Source organism: Dendrobates tinctorius, unplaced genomic scaffold (assembly GCF_039654945.1).
Source record: "Dendrobates tinctorius isolate UK_male_01 unplaced genomic scaffold, ASM3965494v1 ptg000041l, whole genome shotgun sequence".
NCBI classification, from domain to species: Eukaryota; Metazoa; Chordata; class Amphibia; order Anura; family Dendrobatidae; genus Dendrobates; species Dendrobates tinctorius.
This window is the reverse complement of record NW_027361709.1, coordinates 3,236,518-3,251,156: the sequence shown is the minus strand read 5'-3', so window position 1 is coordinate 3,251,156 and position 14,639 is coordinate 3,236,518. Positions and strand designations below refer to the sequence as shown.

At 52.4% G+C, this 14,639-nt stretch overlaps 2 protein-coding genes across 11 annotated transcripts in view; one reads left to right on the top strand and one right to left on the bottom strand.

The window, feature by feature from the left end:
- The window catches only part of SLC41A3 (solute carrier family 41 member 3), a 74,395-nt gene extending 62,305 nt beyond the window's left edge, over positions 1–12,090 (top strand). For all 8 annotated transcript variants that reach the window (XM_073575025.1, XM_073575023.1, XM_073575022.1 and 5 more), the window contains 3 exons: positions 82–216; positions 406–554; positions 11,653–12,090. In XM_073575025.1, the coding sequence (XP_073431126.1) occupies positions 82–216; positions 406–554; positions 11,653–11,838 (470 nt within the window). In that variant the 3' untranslated portion in view covers positions 11,839–12,090. The remainder of the gene's footprint in view (positions 1–81; positions 217–405; positions 555–11,652) is intronic.
- A 554-nt stretch (positions 12,091–12,644) lies between these two features.
- ALDH1L1 (aldehyde dehydrogenase 1 family member L1) overlaps positions 12,645–14,639 on the bottom strand; it is a 35,798-nt gene continuing 33,803 nt past the window's right edge. For all 3 annotated transcript variants that reach the window (XM_073575018.1, XM_073575019.1, XM_073575016.1), the window contains exons 22-23: positions 13,420–13,619; positions 12,645–13,219 (exon numbers count right to left, since the gene is read on the bottom strand). In XM_073575018.1, the coding sequence (XP_073431119.1) occupies positions 13,164–13,219; positions 13,420–13,619 (256 nt within the window). In that variant the 3' untranslated portion in view covers positions 12,645–13,163. The remainder of the gene's footprint in view (positions 13,220–13,419; positions 13,620–14,639) is intronic.

The window sequence follows — 14,639 nt, the reverse complement described above, 5'->3', positions numbered from 1 at the left end:
AGAATGTTTTTGCCTTTTTATGTCATGTTTGCTTCTCATTTTACAGTTTTCTTTACCTTTTTTTTTCTTTGTGATCCTTAGGAGTTGCAGGAAATCTCGTGGCCATTCAGGCAAGTCGGATCTCCACATTCCTTCATTTCTGGAGCATGCCCGGTGTCTTACCGTATAAAATGAGACAGCACTGGCCCAATCCTTGCACGACGTTCTTCTCCTCAGGTATGAAGCTGGCGAGTACCTGTCCAGGGGAGAAATGTGCTCAAAGTAGTTGTCACTTCCATTCCCCCCACTCCTCTCAGGGGATCATGGAGGTGACAGTGAGCACTGAGGGGATTACGATTTTTTGTTTTAGCTGATTCTACTCTGCAGTCTCGGTCCAGTTCTCATTTTCCTCTTTGCTTTTTGCAGGCGTTAATTCCAAATCAGCCAGAGTGTTATTCCTGCTTGTGGTGCCCGGACACCTCGTCTTCCTGTACACCATCCACCTGCTGCAGGGAGGGCACACGTCGCTCACTGCACTGTTCATCACTTTCTACCTGCTGGCAGCGCTCTTACAGGTAATGGCGGGACTATACAGGGAGGCGGTCTTTAGTACATGGGAAATTTGCATATTTAAATTGTGCACAATCAGCTAGTAATTTTAATATGTGCACCCTATACAGCGATCAGCCATAACATGAATAGCACTAATTATGTGGTGGCCATCAGAGGTGGGAGATATCGGGCAGCATGTGCAGTTCTTGAAGATTATGTGTTGGAAACAGGAAAAATGGACAAAGTGACAAGGGGCAAAGTGTTAATGTGGGATCTTCCTGGTATGCTGCAGGTCTTGTGGAGTGTTCTCGGTATTCTGCAGATGTTGTAGGATATTTTCGATATACGGGCAGATAGGGTGTTTTCAGTATACAGCGGGTCTCGTGGGGTGTTCTCGATTTATATGGGTGTGTCTTGTGGGATGCTCTCGGTAAAAGGCGGGTCTCGTGGGATGTTCTCTATACGACAGGTCTCGTGGGATGTTCTTTGTGTACGGCGTGTCTCGTGGCATGCTCTCTGTATACGGCGGGTCTCGTGGGATGCTCTCACTATACGGCGGGTCTCGTGGCATGCTCTCTGTATATGGCGGGTCTCGTGGGATGTTCTCTGTATACGCTGGGTCTCGTGGGATGTTCTCTGTATACGATGTGTCTCGTGGCATGCTCTCTATACGGCGGGTCTCGTGGGATGTTCTCTGTGTACGGCGTGTCTCGTGGGATGCTCTCTGTATACGGCGGGTCTCGTGGCATGCTCTGTATACGGCGTGTCTCGTGGGATGCTCTCTGTATACGGCGGGTCTCGTGGGATGTTCTCGGTATACGCTGGGTCTCGTGGGATGTTCTCTGTATACGGTGTGTCTCGTGGCATGCTCTCTATACGGCGGGTCTCGTGGGATGTTCTCTGTATACGGCGGGTCTCGTGGCATGCTCTCTATACGGCGGGTCTCGTGGGATGTTCTCTGTATACGGCGGGTCTCGTGGCATGCTCTCTATACGGTGGGTCTCGTGGGATGTTCTCTGTGTACGGCGTGTCTCGTGGGATGTTCTCTGTATACGATGTGTCTCGTGGCATGCTCTTTATACGGCGGGTCTCGTGGGATGTTCTCTGTGTACGGCGTGTCTCGTGGGATGCTCTCTGTATACGGCGGGTCTCGTGGGATGTTCTCGGTATACGCTGGGTCTCGTGGGATGTTCTCTGTATACGGTGTGTCTCGTGGCATGCTCTCTATACGGCGGGTCTCGTGGGATGTTCTCTGTATACGGCGGGTCTCGTGGCATGCTCTCTATACGGCGGGTCTCGTGGGATGTTCTCTGTGTACGGCGTGTCTCGTGGGATGCTCTCTGTATACGGCGGGTCTCGTGGCATGCTCTCTGTATACGGCGGGTCTCGTGGCATGCTCTCTATACGGCAGGTCTCATGGGATGTTCTCTGTGTACGGCATGTCTCGTGGCATGCTCTCTGTATACGGCGGGTCTCGTGGGATGCTCTCGCTATATGGCGGGTCTCGTGGCATGCTCTCTGTATACGGCGGGTCTCGTGGGATGTTCTCGGTATACACTGGGTCTCGTGGGATGTTCTCTGTATACGGCGTGTCTCGTGGCATGCTCTCTGTATACGGCGGGTCTCGTGGGATGTTCTCGGTATACGCTGGGTCTCGTGGGATCTTCTCGGTATGCGGCGGGTCTCGTGGCATGCTCTCTGTATATGGCGGGTCTCGTGGGATGTTCTCGGTATACGCTGGGTCTCGTGGGATGTTCTCTGTATACGGCGTGTCTCGTGGCATGCTCTCTATACGGCGGGTCTCGTGGGATGTTCTCTGTATACGGCGGGTCTCGTGGCATGCTCTCTATACGGCGTGTCTCGTGGGATGTTCTCTGTGTACGGCGTGTCTCGTGGGATGCTCTCTGTATACGGCGGGTCTCGTGGCATGCTCTCTGTATACGGCGGGTCTCGTGGCATGCTCTCTGTATACGGCGGGTCTCGTGGCATGCTCTCTATACGACAGGTCTCGTGGGATGTTCTCTGTATGGCATGTCTCGTGGCATGCTCTCTGTATACGGTGGGTCTCGTGGCATGCTCTATACGACAGGTCTCGTGGGATGTTCTCTGTGTACGGCACGTCTCGTGGCATGCTCTCTGTATACGGCGGGTCTCGTGGCATGCTCTATACGACAGGTCTCGTGGGATGTTCTCTGTGTACGGCATGTCTCGTGGCATGCTCTCTGTATACGGCGGGTCTCGTGGGATGCTCTCGCTATATGGCGGGTCTCGTGGCATGCTCTCTGTATACGGCGGGTCTCATGGGATGTTCTCGGTATACACTGGGTCTCGTGGGATGTTCTCTGTATACGGCGTGTCTCGTGGCATGCTCTCTGTATACGGCTGGTCTCGTGGCATTGCTCTCTACACGGCGGGTCTCGTGGGATGTTCTCGGTATACGCTGGGTCTCGTGGGATCTTCTCGGTATACGGCAGGTCTCGTGGGATGTTCTCTGTATACGGCGGGTCTTGTGGCATGCTCTCTGTATATGGCGGGTCTCGTGGGATGTTCTCGGTATACGCTGGGTCTCGTGGGATGTTCTCTGTATACGGCGTGTCTCGTGGCATGCCCTCTATACGGCGTGTCTCGTGGGATGTTCTCTGTGTACGGCGTGTCTCGTGGGATGCTCTCTGTATACGGCGGGTCTCGTGGCATGCTCTCTGTATACGGCGGGTCTCGTGGCATGCTCTCTATACGACAGGTCTCGTGGGATGTTCTCTGTATGGCATGTCTCGTGGCATGCTCTCTGTATACGGTGGGTCTCGTGGCATGCTCTCTATACCAGGGTTCCCCAACTCCAGTCCTCAAGGCCCACCAACAGATCATGTTTTCAGGATTCCCTTAGGATTGCTCAAGTGATAATTGCTTCACCTGTGCAATACAAAGGAAATCCTCAAAATATGATCTGTTGGTGGGCCTTGAGGACTGGAGTTGGGGAACCCTGCTCTATACGACAGGTCTCGTGGGATGTTCTCTGTGTACGGCATGTCTCGTGGCATGCTCTCTGTATACGGCGGGTCTCGTGGCATGCTCTCTATACGACAGGTCTCGTGGGATGTTCTCTGTGTACGGCATGTCTCGTGGCATGCTCTCTGTATACGGCGGGTCTCGTGGGATGCTCTCGCTATATGGCGGGTCTCGTGGCATGCTCTCTGTATACGGCGGGTCTCATGGGATGTTCTCGGTATACACTGGGTCTCATGGGATGTTCTCGGTATACACTGGGTCTCGTGGGATGTTCTCTGTATACGGCGTGTCTCGTGGCATGCTCTCTGTATACGGCTGGTCTCGTGGCATTGCTCTCTACATGGCGGGTCTCGTGGGATGTTCTCGGTATACGCTGGGTCTCGTGGGATCTTCTCGGTATACGGCAGGTCTCGTGGGATGTTCTCTGTATACGGCGGGTCTTGTGGCATTCTCTCTGTATACGGCGGGTCTCGTGGGATGTTCTCGGTATACGCTAGGTCTCGTGGGATCTTCTCGGTATATGGCGGGTCTCGTGGGATGCTCTCTGTATACGGCGGGTCTCGTGGCATGCTCTCTATACGGCGGGTCTCGTGGGATGTTCTCGGTATACGCTGGGTCTCGTGGGATCTTCTCGGTATACGGCGGGTCTCGTGGGATGTTCTCTGTATACGGCGGGTCTCGTGGCATTCTCTCCTGTATACGGCGGGTCTCGTGGGATGTTGTCGGTATACGCTAGGTCTCGTGGGATGTTCTCGGTATATGACGGGTCTCGTGGAATGTTCTCGGTATACGGCGGGTCTCGTGGGATGCTCTCTGTATACGGCGGGTCTCGTGGGATGCTCTCTGTATACGGCGGGTCTCGTGGGATGTTCTCGGTATACGGCGGGTCTCGTGGGATGTTCTCGGTACACGGTGGGTCTCGTGGGATGATCCCGGTATACGCTGGGTCTCGTGAGATGCTCTTGATATACGGTGGGTCTCGTGGAATGTTCTCAGTATACGGTGGGTCTCGTGAGATGTTCTCGGTATATGATGGGTCTCGTGGGATGTTCTCGGTATATGATGGGTCTCGTGGGATGTTCTTGGTATACGGCGGGTCTCGTGAGATGTTCTCGGTATATGATGGGTCTTGTGGGATGTTCTCGGTATATGATGGGTCTCGTGGGATGTTCTTGGTATACGGCGGGTCTCCTAGATTGTTCTTGGTATACGGCGGGTCTCGTGGGATGTTCTCGGTATACACTGGGTCTCGTGGGATGTTCTCTGTATACGGCGTGTCTCGTGGCATGCTCTCTGTATACGGCTGGTCTCGTGGAATTGCTCTCTACACGGCGGGTATCGTGGGATGTTCGCGGTATACGCTGGGTCTCGTGGGATCTTCTCGGTATACGGCAGGTCTCGTGGGATGTTCTCTGTATACGGCGGGTCTTGTGGCATTCTCTCTGTATGCGGCGGGTCTCGTGGGATGTTCTCGGTATACGCTAGGTCTCGTGGGATCTTCTCGGTATATGGCGGGTCTCGTGGGATGCTCTCTGTATACGGCGGGTCTCGTGGCATGCTCTCTATACGGCGGGTCTCGTGGGATGTTCTCGGTATACGCTGGGTCTCGTGGGATCTTCTCGGTATACGGCGGGTCTCGTGGGATGTTCTCTGTATACGGCGGGTCTTGTGGCATTCTCTCTGTATGCGGCGGGTCTCGTGGGATGTTCTCGGTATACGCTAGGTCTCGTGGGATCTTCTCGGTATATGGCGGGTCTCGTGGGATGCTCTCTGTATACGGCGGGTCTTGTGGCATTCTCTCTGTATGCGGCGGGTCTCGTGGGATGTTCTCGGTATACGCTAGGTCTCGTGGGATCTTCTCGGTATATGGCGGGTCTCGTGGGATGCTCTCTGTATACGGCGGGTCTCGTGGCATTCTCTCTATACGGCGGGTCTCGTGGCATGCTCTCGGTATACGCTGGGTCTCGTGGGATCTTCTCGGTATACGGCGGGTCTCGTGGGATGTTCTCTGTATACGGCGGGTCTTGTGGCATTCTCTCTGTATGCGGCGGGTCTCGTGGGATGTTCTCGGTATACGCTAGGTCTCGTGGGATCTTCTCGGTATATGGCGGGTCTCGTGGGATGCTCTCTGTATACGGCGGGTCTCGTGGCATGCTCTCTATACGGCGGGTCTCGTGGGATGTTCTCGGTATACGCTGGGTCTCGTGGGATCTTCTCGGTATACGGCGGGTCTCGTGGGATGTTCTCTGTATACGGCGGGTCTCGTGGCATTCTCTCTGTATACGGCGGGTCTCGTGGGATGTTGTCGGTATACGCTAGGTCTCGTGGGATGTTCTCGGTATATGACGGGTCTCGTGAAATGTTCTCGGTATACGGCGGGTCTCGTGGGATGCTCTCTGTATACGGCGGGTCTCGTGGGATGCTCTCTGTATACGGCGGGTCTCGTGGGATGTTCTCGGTATACGGCGGGTCTCGTGGGATGTTCTCGGTACACGGTGGGTCTCGTGGGATGATCCCGGTATACGCTGGGTCTCGTGAGATGCTCTTGATATACGGCGGGTCTCGTGGCATGCTCTCTATACGGCGGGTCTCGTGGGATGTTCTCTGTGTACGGCGTGTCTCGTGGGATGTTCTCTGTATACGATGTGTCTCGTGGCATGCTCTTTATACGGCGGGTCTCGTGGGATGTTCTCTGTGTACGGCGTGTCTCGTGGGATGCTCTCTGTATACGGCGGGTCTCGTGGGATGTTCTCGGTATACGCTGGGTCTCGTGGGATGTTCTCTGTATACGGTGTGTCTCGTGGCATGCTCTCTATACGGCGGGTCTCGTGGGATGTTCTCTGTATACGGCGGGTCTCGTGGCATGCTCTCTATACGGCGGGTCTCGTGGGATGTTCTCTGTGTACGGCGTGTCTCGTGGGATGCTCTCTGTATACGGCGGGTCTCGTGGCATGCTCTCTGTATACGGCGGGTCTCGTGGCATGCTCTCTATACGGCAGGTCTCATGGGATGTTCTCTGTGTACGGCATGTCTCGTGGCATGCTCTCTGTATACGGCGGGTCTCGTGGGATGCTCTCGCTATACGGCGGGTCTCGTGGCATGCTCTCTGTATACGGCGGGTCTCGTGGGATGTTCTCGGTATACACTGGGTCTCGTGGGATGTTCTCTGTATACGGCGTGTCTCGTGGCATGCTCTCTGTATACGGCGGGTCTCGTGGGATGTTCTCGGTATACGCTGGGTCTCGTGGGATCTTCTCGGTATGCGGCGGGTCTCGTGGCATGCTCTCTGTATATGGCGGGTCTCGTGGGATGTTCTCGGTATACGCTGGGTCTCGTGGGATGTTCTCTGTATACGGCGTGTCTCGTGGCATGCTCTCTATACGGCGGGTCTCGTGGGATGTTCTCTGTATACGGCGGGTCTCGTGGCATGCTCTCTATACGGCGTGTCTCGTGGGATGTTCTCTGTGTACGGCGTGTCTCGTGGGATGCTCTCTGTATACGGCGGGTCTCGTGGCATGCTCTCTGTATACGGCGGGTCTCGTGGCATGCTCTCTGTATACGGCGGGTCTCGTGGCATGCTCTCTATACGACAGGTCTCGTGGGATGTTCTCTGTATGGCATGTCTCGTGGCATGCTCTCTGTATACGGTGGGTCTCGTGGCATGCTCTATACGACAGGTCTCGTGGGATGTTCTCTGTGTACGGCACGTCTCGTGGCATGCTCTCTGTATACGGCGGGTCTCGTGGCATGCTCTATACGACAGGTCTCGTGGGATGTTCTCTGTGTACGGCATGTCTCGTGGCATGCTCTCTGTATACGGCGGGTCTCGTGGGATGCTCTCGCTATATGGCGGGTCTCGTGGCATGCTCTCTGTATACGGCGGGTCTCATGGGATGTTCTCGGTATACACTGGGTCTCGTGGGATGTTCTCTGTATACGGCGTGTCTCGTGGCATGCTCTCTGTATACGGCTGGTCTCGTGGCATTGCTCTCTACACGGCGGGTCTCGTGGGATGTTCTCGGTATACGCTGGGTCTCGTGGGATCTTCTCGGTATACGGCAGGTCTCGTGGGATGTTCTCTGTATACGGCGGGTCTTGTGGCATGCTCTCTGTATACGGCGGGTCTCGTGGGATGTTCTCGGTATACGCTGGGTCTCGTGGGATCTTCTCGGTATACGGCGGGTCTCGTGGCATGCTCTCTGTATATGGCGGGTCTCGTGGGATGTTCTCGGTATACGCTGGGTCTCGTGGGATGTTCTCTGTATACGGCGTGTCTCGTGGCATGCCCTCTATACGGCGTGTCTCGTGGGATGTTCTCTGTGTACGGCGTGTCTCGTGGGATGCTCTCTGTATACGGCGGGTCTCGTGGCATGCTCTCTGTATACGGCGGGTCTCGTGGCATGCTCTCTATACGACAGGTCTCGTGGGATGTTCTCTGTATGGCATGTCTCGTGGCATGCTCTCTGTATACGGTGGGTCTCGTGGCATGCTCTCTATACCAGGGTTCCCCAACTCCAGTCCTCAAGACCCACCAACAGATCATGTTTTCAGGATTCCCTTAGGATTGCTCAAGTGATAATTGCTTCACCTGTGCAATACAAAGGAAATCCTCAAAATATGATCTGTTGGTGGGCCTTGAGGACTGGAGTTGGGGAACCCTGCTCTATACGACAGGTCTCGTGGGATGTTCTCTGTGTACGGCATGTCTCGTGGCATGCTCTCTGTATACGGCGGGTCTCGTGGGATGCTCTCGCTATATGGCGGGTCTCGTGGCATGCTCTCTGTATACGGCGGGTCTCATGGGATGTTCTCGGTATACACTGGGTCTCATGGGATGTTCTCGGTATACACTGGGTCTCGTGGGATGTTCTCTGTATACGGCGTGTCTCGTGGCATGCTCTCTGTATACGGCTGGTCTCGTGGCATTGCTCTCTACACGGCGGGTATCGTGGGATGTTCTCGGTATACGCTGGGTCTCGTGGGATCTTCTCGGTATACGGCAGGTCTCGTGGGATGTTCTCTGTATACGGCGGGTCTTGTGGCATTCTCTCTGTATACGGCGGGTCTTGTGGGATGTTCTCGGTATACGCTAGGTCTCGTGGGATCTTCTCGGTATATGGCGGGTCTCGTGGGATGCTCTCTGTATACGGCGGGTCTCGTGGCATGCTCTCTATACGGCGGGTCTCGTGGGATGTTCTCGGTATACGCTGGGTCTCGTGGGATCTTCTCGGTATACGGCGGGTCTCGTGGGATGTTCTCTGTATACGGCGGGTCTCGTGGCATTCTCTCTGTATACGGCGGGTCTCGTGGGATGTTGTCGGTATACGCTAGGTCTCGTGGGATGTTCTCGGTATATGACGGGTCTCGTGGAATGTTCTCGGTATACGGCGGGTCTCGTGGGATGCTCTCTGTATACGGCGGGTCTCGTGGGATGCTCTCTGTATACGGCGGGTCTCGTGGGATGTTCTCGGTATACGGCGGGTCTCGTGGGATGTTCTCGGTACACGGTGGGTCTCGTGGGATGATCCCGGTATACGCTGGGTCTCGTGAGATGCTCTTGACATACGGTGGGTCTCGTGGAATGTTCTCAGTATACGGTGGGTCTCGTGAGATGTTCTCGGTATATGATGGGTCTCGTGGGATGTTCTTGGTATACGGCGGGTCTCGTGAGATGTTCTCGGTATATGATGGGTCTTGTGGGATGTTCTCGGTATATGATGGGTCTCGTGGGATGTTCTTGGTATACGGCGGGTCTCCTAGATTGTTCTTGGTATACGGCGGGTCTCGTGGGATGTTCTCGGTATACACTGGGTCTCGTGGGATGTTCTCTGTATACGGCGTGTCTCGTGGCATGCTCTCTGTATACGGCTGGTCTCGTGGCATTGCTCTCTACACGGCGGGTCTCGTGGGATGTTCTCGGTATACGCTGGGTCTCGTGGGATCTTCTCGGTATACGGCAGGTCTCGTGGGATGTTCTCTGTATACGGCGTGTCTTGTGGCATTCTCTCTGTATGCGGCGGGTCTCGTGGGATGTTCTCGGTATACGCTAGGTCTCGTGGGATCTTCTCGGTATATGGCGGGTCTCGTGGGATGCTCTCTGTATACGGCGGGTCTCGTGGCATGCTCTCTATACGGCGGGTCTCGTGGGATGTTCTCGGTATACGCTGGGTCTCGTGGGATCTTCTCGGTATACGGCGGGTCTCGTGGGATGTTCTCTGTATACGGCGGGTCTTGTGGCATTCTCTCTGTATGCGGCGGGTCTCGTGGGATGTTCTCGGTATACGCTAGGTCTCGTGGGATCTTCTCGGTATATGGCGGGTCTCGTGGGATGCTCTCTGTATACGGCGGGTCTTGTGGCATTCTCTCTGTATGCGGCGGGTCTCGTGGGATGTTCTCGGTATACGCTAGGTCTCGTGGGATCTTCTCGGTATATGGCGGGTCTCGTGGGATGCTCTCTGTATACGGCGGGTCTCGTGGCATGCTCTCTATACGGCGGGTCTCGTGGCATGCTCTCGGTATACGCTGGGTCTCGTGGGATCTTCTCGGTATACGGCGGGTCTCGTGGGATGTTCTCTGTATACGGCGGGTCTTGTGGCATTCTCTCTGTATGCGGCGGGTCTCGTGGGATGTTCTCGGTATACGCTAGGTCTCGTGGGATCTTCTCGGTATATGGCGGGTCTCGTGGGATGCTCTCTGTATACGGCGGGTCTCGTGGCATGCTCTCTATACGGCGGGTCTCGTGGGATGTTCTCGGTATACGCTGGGTCTCGTGGGATCTTCTCGGTATACGGCGGGTCTCATGGGATGTTCTCTGTATACGGCGGGTCTCGTGGCATTCTCTCTGTATACGGCGGGTCTCGTGGGATGTTGTCGGTATACGCTAGGTCTCGTGGGATGTTCTCGGTATATGACGGGTCTCGTGGAATGTTCTCGGTATACGGCGGGTCTCGTGGGATGCTCTCTGTATACGGCGGGTCTCGTGGGATGTTCTCGGTATACGGCGGGTCTCGTGGGATGTTCTCAGTACACGGTGGGTCTCGTGGGATGATCCCGGTATACGCTGGGTCTCGTGAGATGCTCTTGATATACGGTGGGTCTCGTGGAATGTTCTCAGTATACGGTGGGTCTCGTGAGATGTTCTCGGTATATGATGGGTCTCGTGGGATGTTCTTGGTATACGGCGGGTCTCCTAGATTGTTCTTGGTATACGGCGGGTCTCGTGGGATGATCTCGGTATACGCTGGGTCTCGTGAGATGCTCTTGGTATACGGCGGGACTCGTGGGATGTTCTCGGTATACGGCGGGTCTTTGTTCTCGGTATACGGCGGGTCTCGTGGGATGATCTCGGTATACGCTGGGTCTTGTGAGATGCTCTTGATATACGGTGGGTCTCGTGGAATGTTCTCGGTATACGGCGGGTCTCGTGGAATGTTCTCGGTATACGGCGGGTCTCGTGAGATGTTCTCGGTATATGATGGGTCTCGTGGGATGTCCTCGGTATACGGGTGCTACACAAGTCTTGCTGTGTACTGGGAGTCAGAGGTTTCGATAGGCCAGCATGATGATGAATTATTGTTAACAAGGTGGTTTTAATGCTATGGCTGATCGGGATATATTTGCATGCTGTGTTATGGAGGGAAACCAGGTTGTGTTCATGGATTTGAAGGAAAAGCAACATGTTAGCATTGGGGCCCATATACTGAAACTGTTCACCTCTTCTCTGTATAAGTCTATTACATGGGGTTGAAGCAAAGGAAGATACAGGTCCATGACTGAACCCAAAAATAAGCTTCTCTTCTGTCCATTGTTACCTTGTAGATTATTTACATAAAACCAGAAGTGAAGAAAGTTAATTCACAGGAACAAATTCATCAAATCTGTGTTGCCCATAGCAACCAATCACAATGCAGTTTTCACTTTATCACGCCTTGTTACAAAATGAATGCTAGCCTCTGATTTGTTGTTATAGATAAAGTGATAACTGAGGCCTAGCGTGTTTGAAAAGCTGTGCTTTAGTTCCTCGGCGTTTCCAGGATCTCTGCTTTCTGTCAGTGAATGAAGGCTTTAAAGATGTAAAACCTGAGCGTTTCATGTATACAATCTTTTATATTATAGGTTTGTGTCCTGTTATACGTCGCCGACCTCATTGTTCGTTTCATGTGGAGAAGGGCCCTGGACCCAGACAACTTTTCCATCCCGTATCTCACCGCCCTCGGCGACCTGCTGGGCACCGGATTCCTCGCCGTCTGTTTCCGGCTCGTCTGGCTCCTTTCTGACACAGAGTCGGAGCTGGGAGACTGACTGGACTCATAGTAAATTATTTTTTGATGTTTTTTTTCCTCCTTTTTTTTTTTCTACTAAACTTGAAAAGAACAATAGAAGAATATGTCTTTTCTACTAGTGACGACACCAAGCGGACTATTTACCTTGTGATATTCATCACCAGCGACGGAAATCTCAGCCGAAACCGCAAATTTATAAGGAAAATCTTAAATCTTTGTATTTATAGAGAAATCTAATGCCATTTACAATAAAAACAATTGTCCTGAGTGACTTCATGTGTGTGAGGACGAGAAATCCGGGGCCATAGGGACAAAATCATAGTTACCCTCTTACATCAACCATTCAGGAGTTCTGACACAGCTGGAAGTCTACTTGTCATCCCCATCCTACCAGGGTCAACCCCAAAACAGTCTGAAACATCCCTTTTGATGCAACTTTGCGTAAACCCACCCTTTCAGTGTCAAATTGGCATAAATAATTCCCCTTGTGTTATATTTGCATAAGTACCGCCCCCGAGGTTCCGTTTTGTAAGACTACCCCTATTATTGGGACAGGAACCAACCATGCTCTATAGTCCCAACACTTATTTGGCCGACAACTATCTCTGGCTCCCCCATAAACATGCACGCTTACACTTTCTGAGCATGCATGTTTTTTTTATTAGGAACACATGAGTAAACCGCTGCCAGACACCTACGTCGGACACTTATATTCTCAATAGAAGGATCCTGCAGGTAATTCAGCATTCCTGACCCTTCTCACCCTGTCATCAGTTTGGGAAGATTTGAGTGGTCAGATCCCCCCCCCTCAATAGGAACAAGAGATTTGATATTTTTTAGCAATTTTATTAAGCAATTTTTAAACACGGATGAAGGAGAAGGGGATCCTGCAATCAAAAATATAAAGGGTCATTCTATATACAGATTTTCATACAATCTCCAGTAAATATACAGTTTTTGGGTCACTTTGATCCGTACTAGTTTAATCTGTTCCTCGAAAAGCTGAGTGACCAGTACAGTCTCCGTTACTGGCTCCACAACAGTCATGAATGGCAGATCTGACGTGATACATCTGCTGATCCAATATGGCTCCGTATCGACAGAGATCTCGTCTGATCTGCCATTCAGGATCCTCGGAGAGCTGTAATAATGTCATTATTATCACTGTGTGCTAACAATACATTTCAGATATCAGGGCATGGAAATTAAAGGGGCCCTCTCCCCAGCTCTATAAACCAGAATGCGGAGTCACTGTTTCCCTTTAAATGTAATCTTTGCTAAGAGTAAAGATTTGGCAGCCGTTTGATGCTTCCGGATGGTTCTATCCCCTATGATGTCATATCTCTAGTACTCGATAGTGACGGCTTTTGTCTTTAGATATTCATTCAGCGCTTCTTCACCTACAGACAAAAAAGAAAAAGTATTCAAAGTTAGGTTTTATATCAGGGTGCAGTAGCTCCTCGTAACTATAAGGCGACAGGAGGGTAAAAACCATACAAATCCTCCTAGGGTGCAGCGGAGAGAAGTGATGGCTTCCATAGTGGTGGTCACCCAGCTCTCCCAGGAAGTCGTGTAATAATAAAAGACTACTGATCCCCACCCAAATCCTTTCCAAAGCCGGACTGCTTGAAGCCCCCGAATGGCGCAGCTACGTCCGTTTTGTTGTAGGTGTTGATGAAGACGGTCCCGGCCTGCAGCTTCTCGCTCACATACAGCGCCTTACTGATGTCTTTGGTGAACACTCCAGATGCCAACCCGAACTCCGTATCATTTGCCCTCTTCAGGACTCCATCAACATCGCTGGGAAAGAAAGCGGACATCTCAATATCCACACAACCGTCCAAGACTATGAACAGAGGTGGCAGCGCCTTCTAATGGCGGAACAGGGTTTTTGCAGGTAAAGGTTGGTGGAATCATTTGGGCACTATATAGCACCATTGTTTGGGCATTAGAGGAGTCTTATTTGGGTGCTATATTGTACATCTTTAGGCACCATAGAGTGGCATCTGTGCACGATATGGTGCTATTAATTGGCCATTATTTGATGGTATTATTTGGACAGATGTTATTTGGTGCTATATACCACATATATAGGCATTGCATATTGGCTTTTTTTGTCCTCTATGGTATGGTATTATTTGGGCATTATTGAGCACTATTATTTGGGCATTATACAATGCTGTTACTTGTGCACTAATAATTGGCGATTTTGGTATGGATACTTTTGGATGGTTTGTATTATTCTGATCGTCATGTATCATGTTGGCAATAATAACATTTCACGCTGGGTTCTGGGAGGATTTCCACATTCGCTTTATCTGGGGGACTTTGCAGCCCCTGAACTGACTCTGCTTATTTAACGTCACTTGCACAATGGAACATTTAGAGTCCTGCAATACTCCAGTTTCTACATTAGGGGGCACCGCTGTTTGCGCACAGGCTTATTCAATACCTCATCTTATTGCAGTTTTCTTGCAGGGCGGGCTCCCAATAAGGGTACGTGCACACGCTGCGGAATCCGCTGCGGATTAATCCGCACGGATTTTGCAAAAACCGCAGATAATCCGCAGGTCCAAAGACCTGCGGATTATCTGCGGTTTGGTCCTGCGGATTCACTATCTCCACAATGGTGGAGATAGGAACCCGCAGCGGTTTCCGCAGAAAGAATTGACATGCAATTCTTTCTGCGGATTCAAAACCGCAGCAAATCCGCGCGGATTTTTCCGCAGCGTCGGCACAGCGTTTTTTTTTCCCCATTCATTTGAATGGTACTGTACACCGCAGCTAAAGCTGCTGCGGGTCCGCAGCGGCCAAAAACGC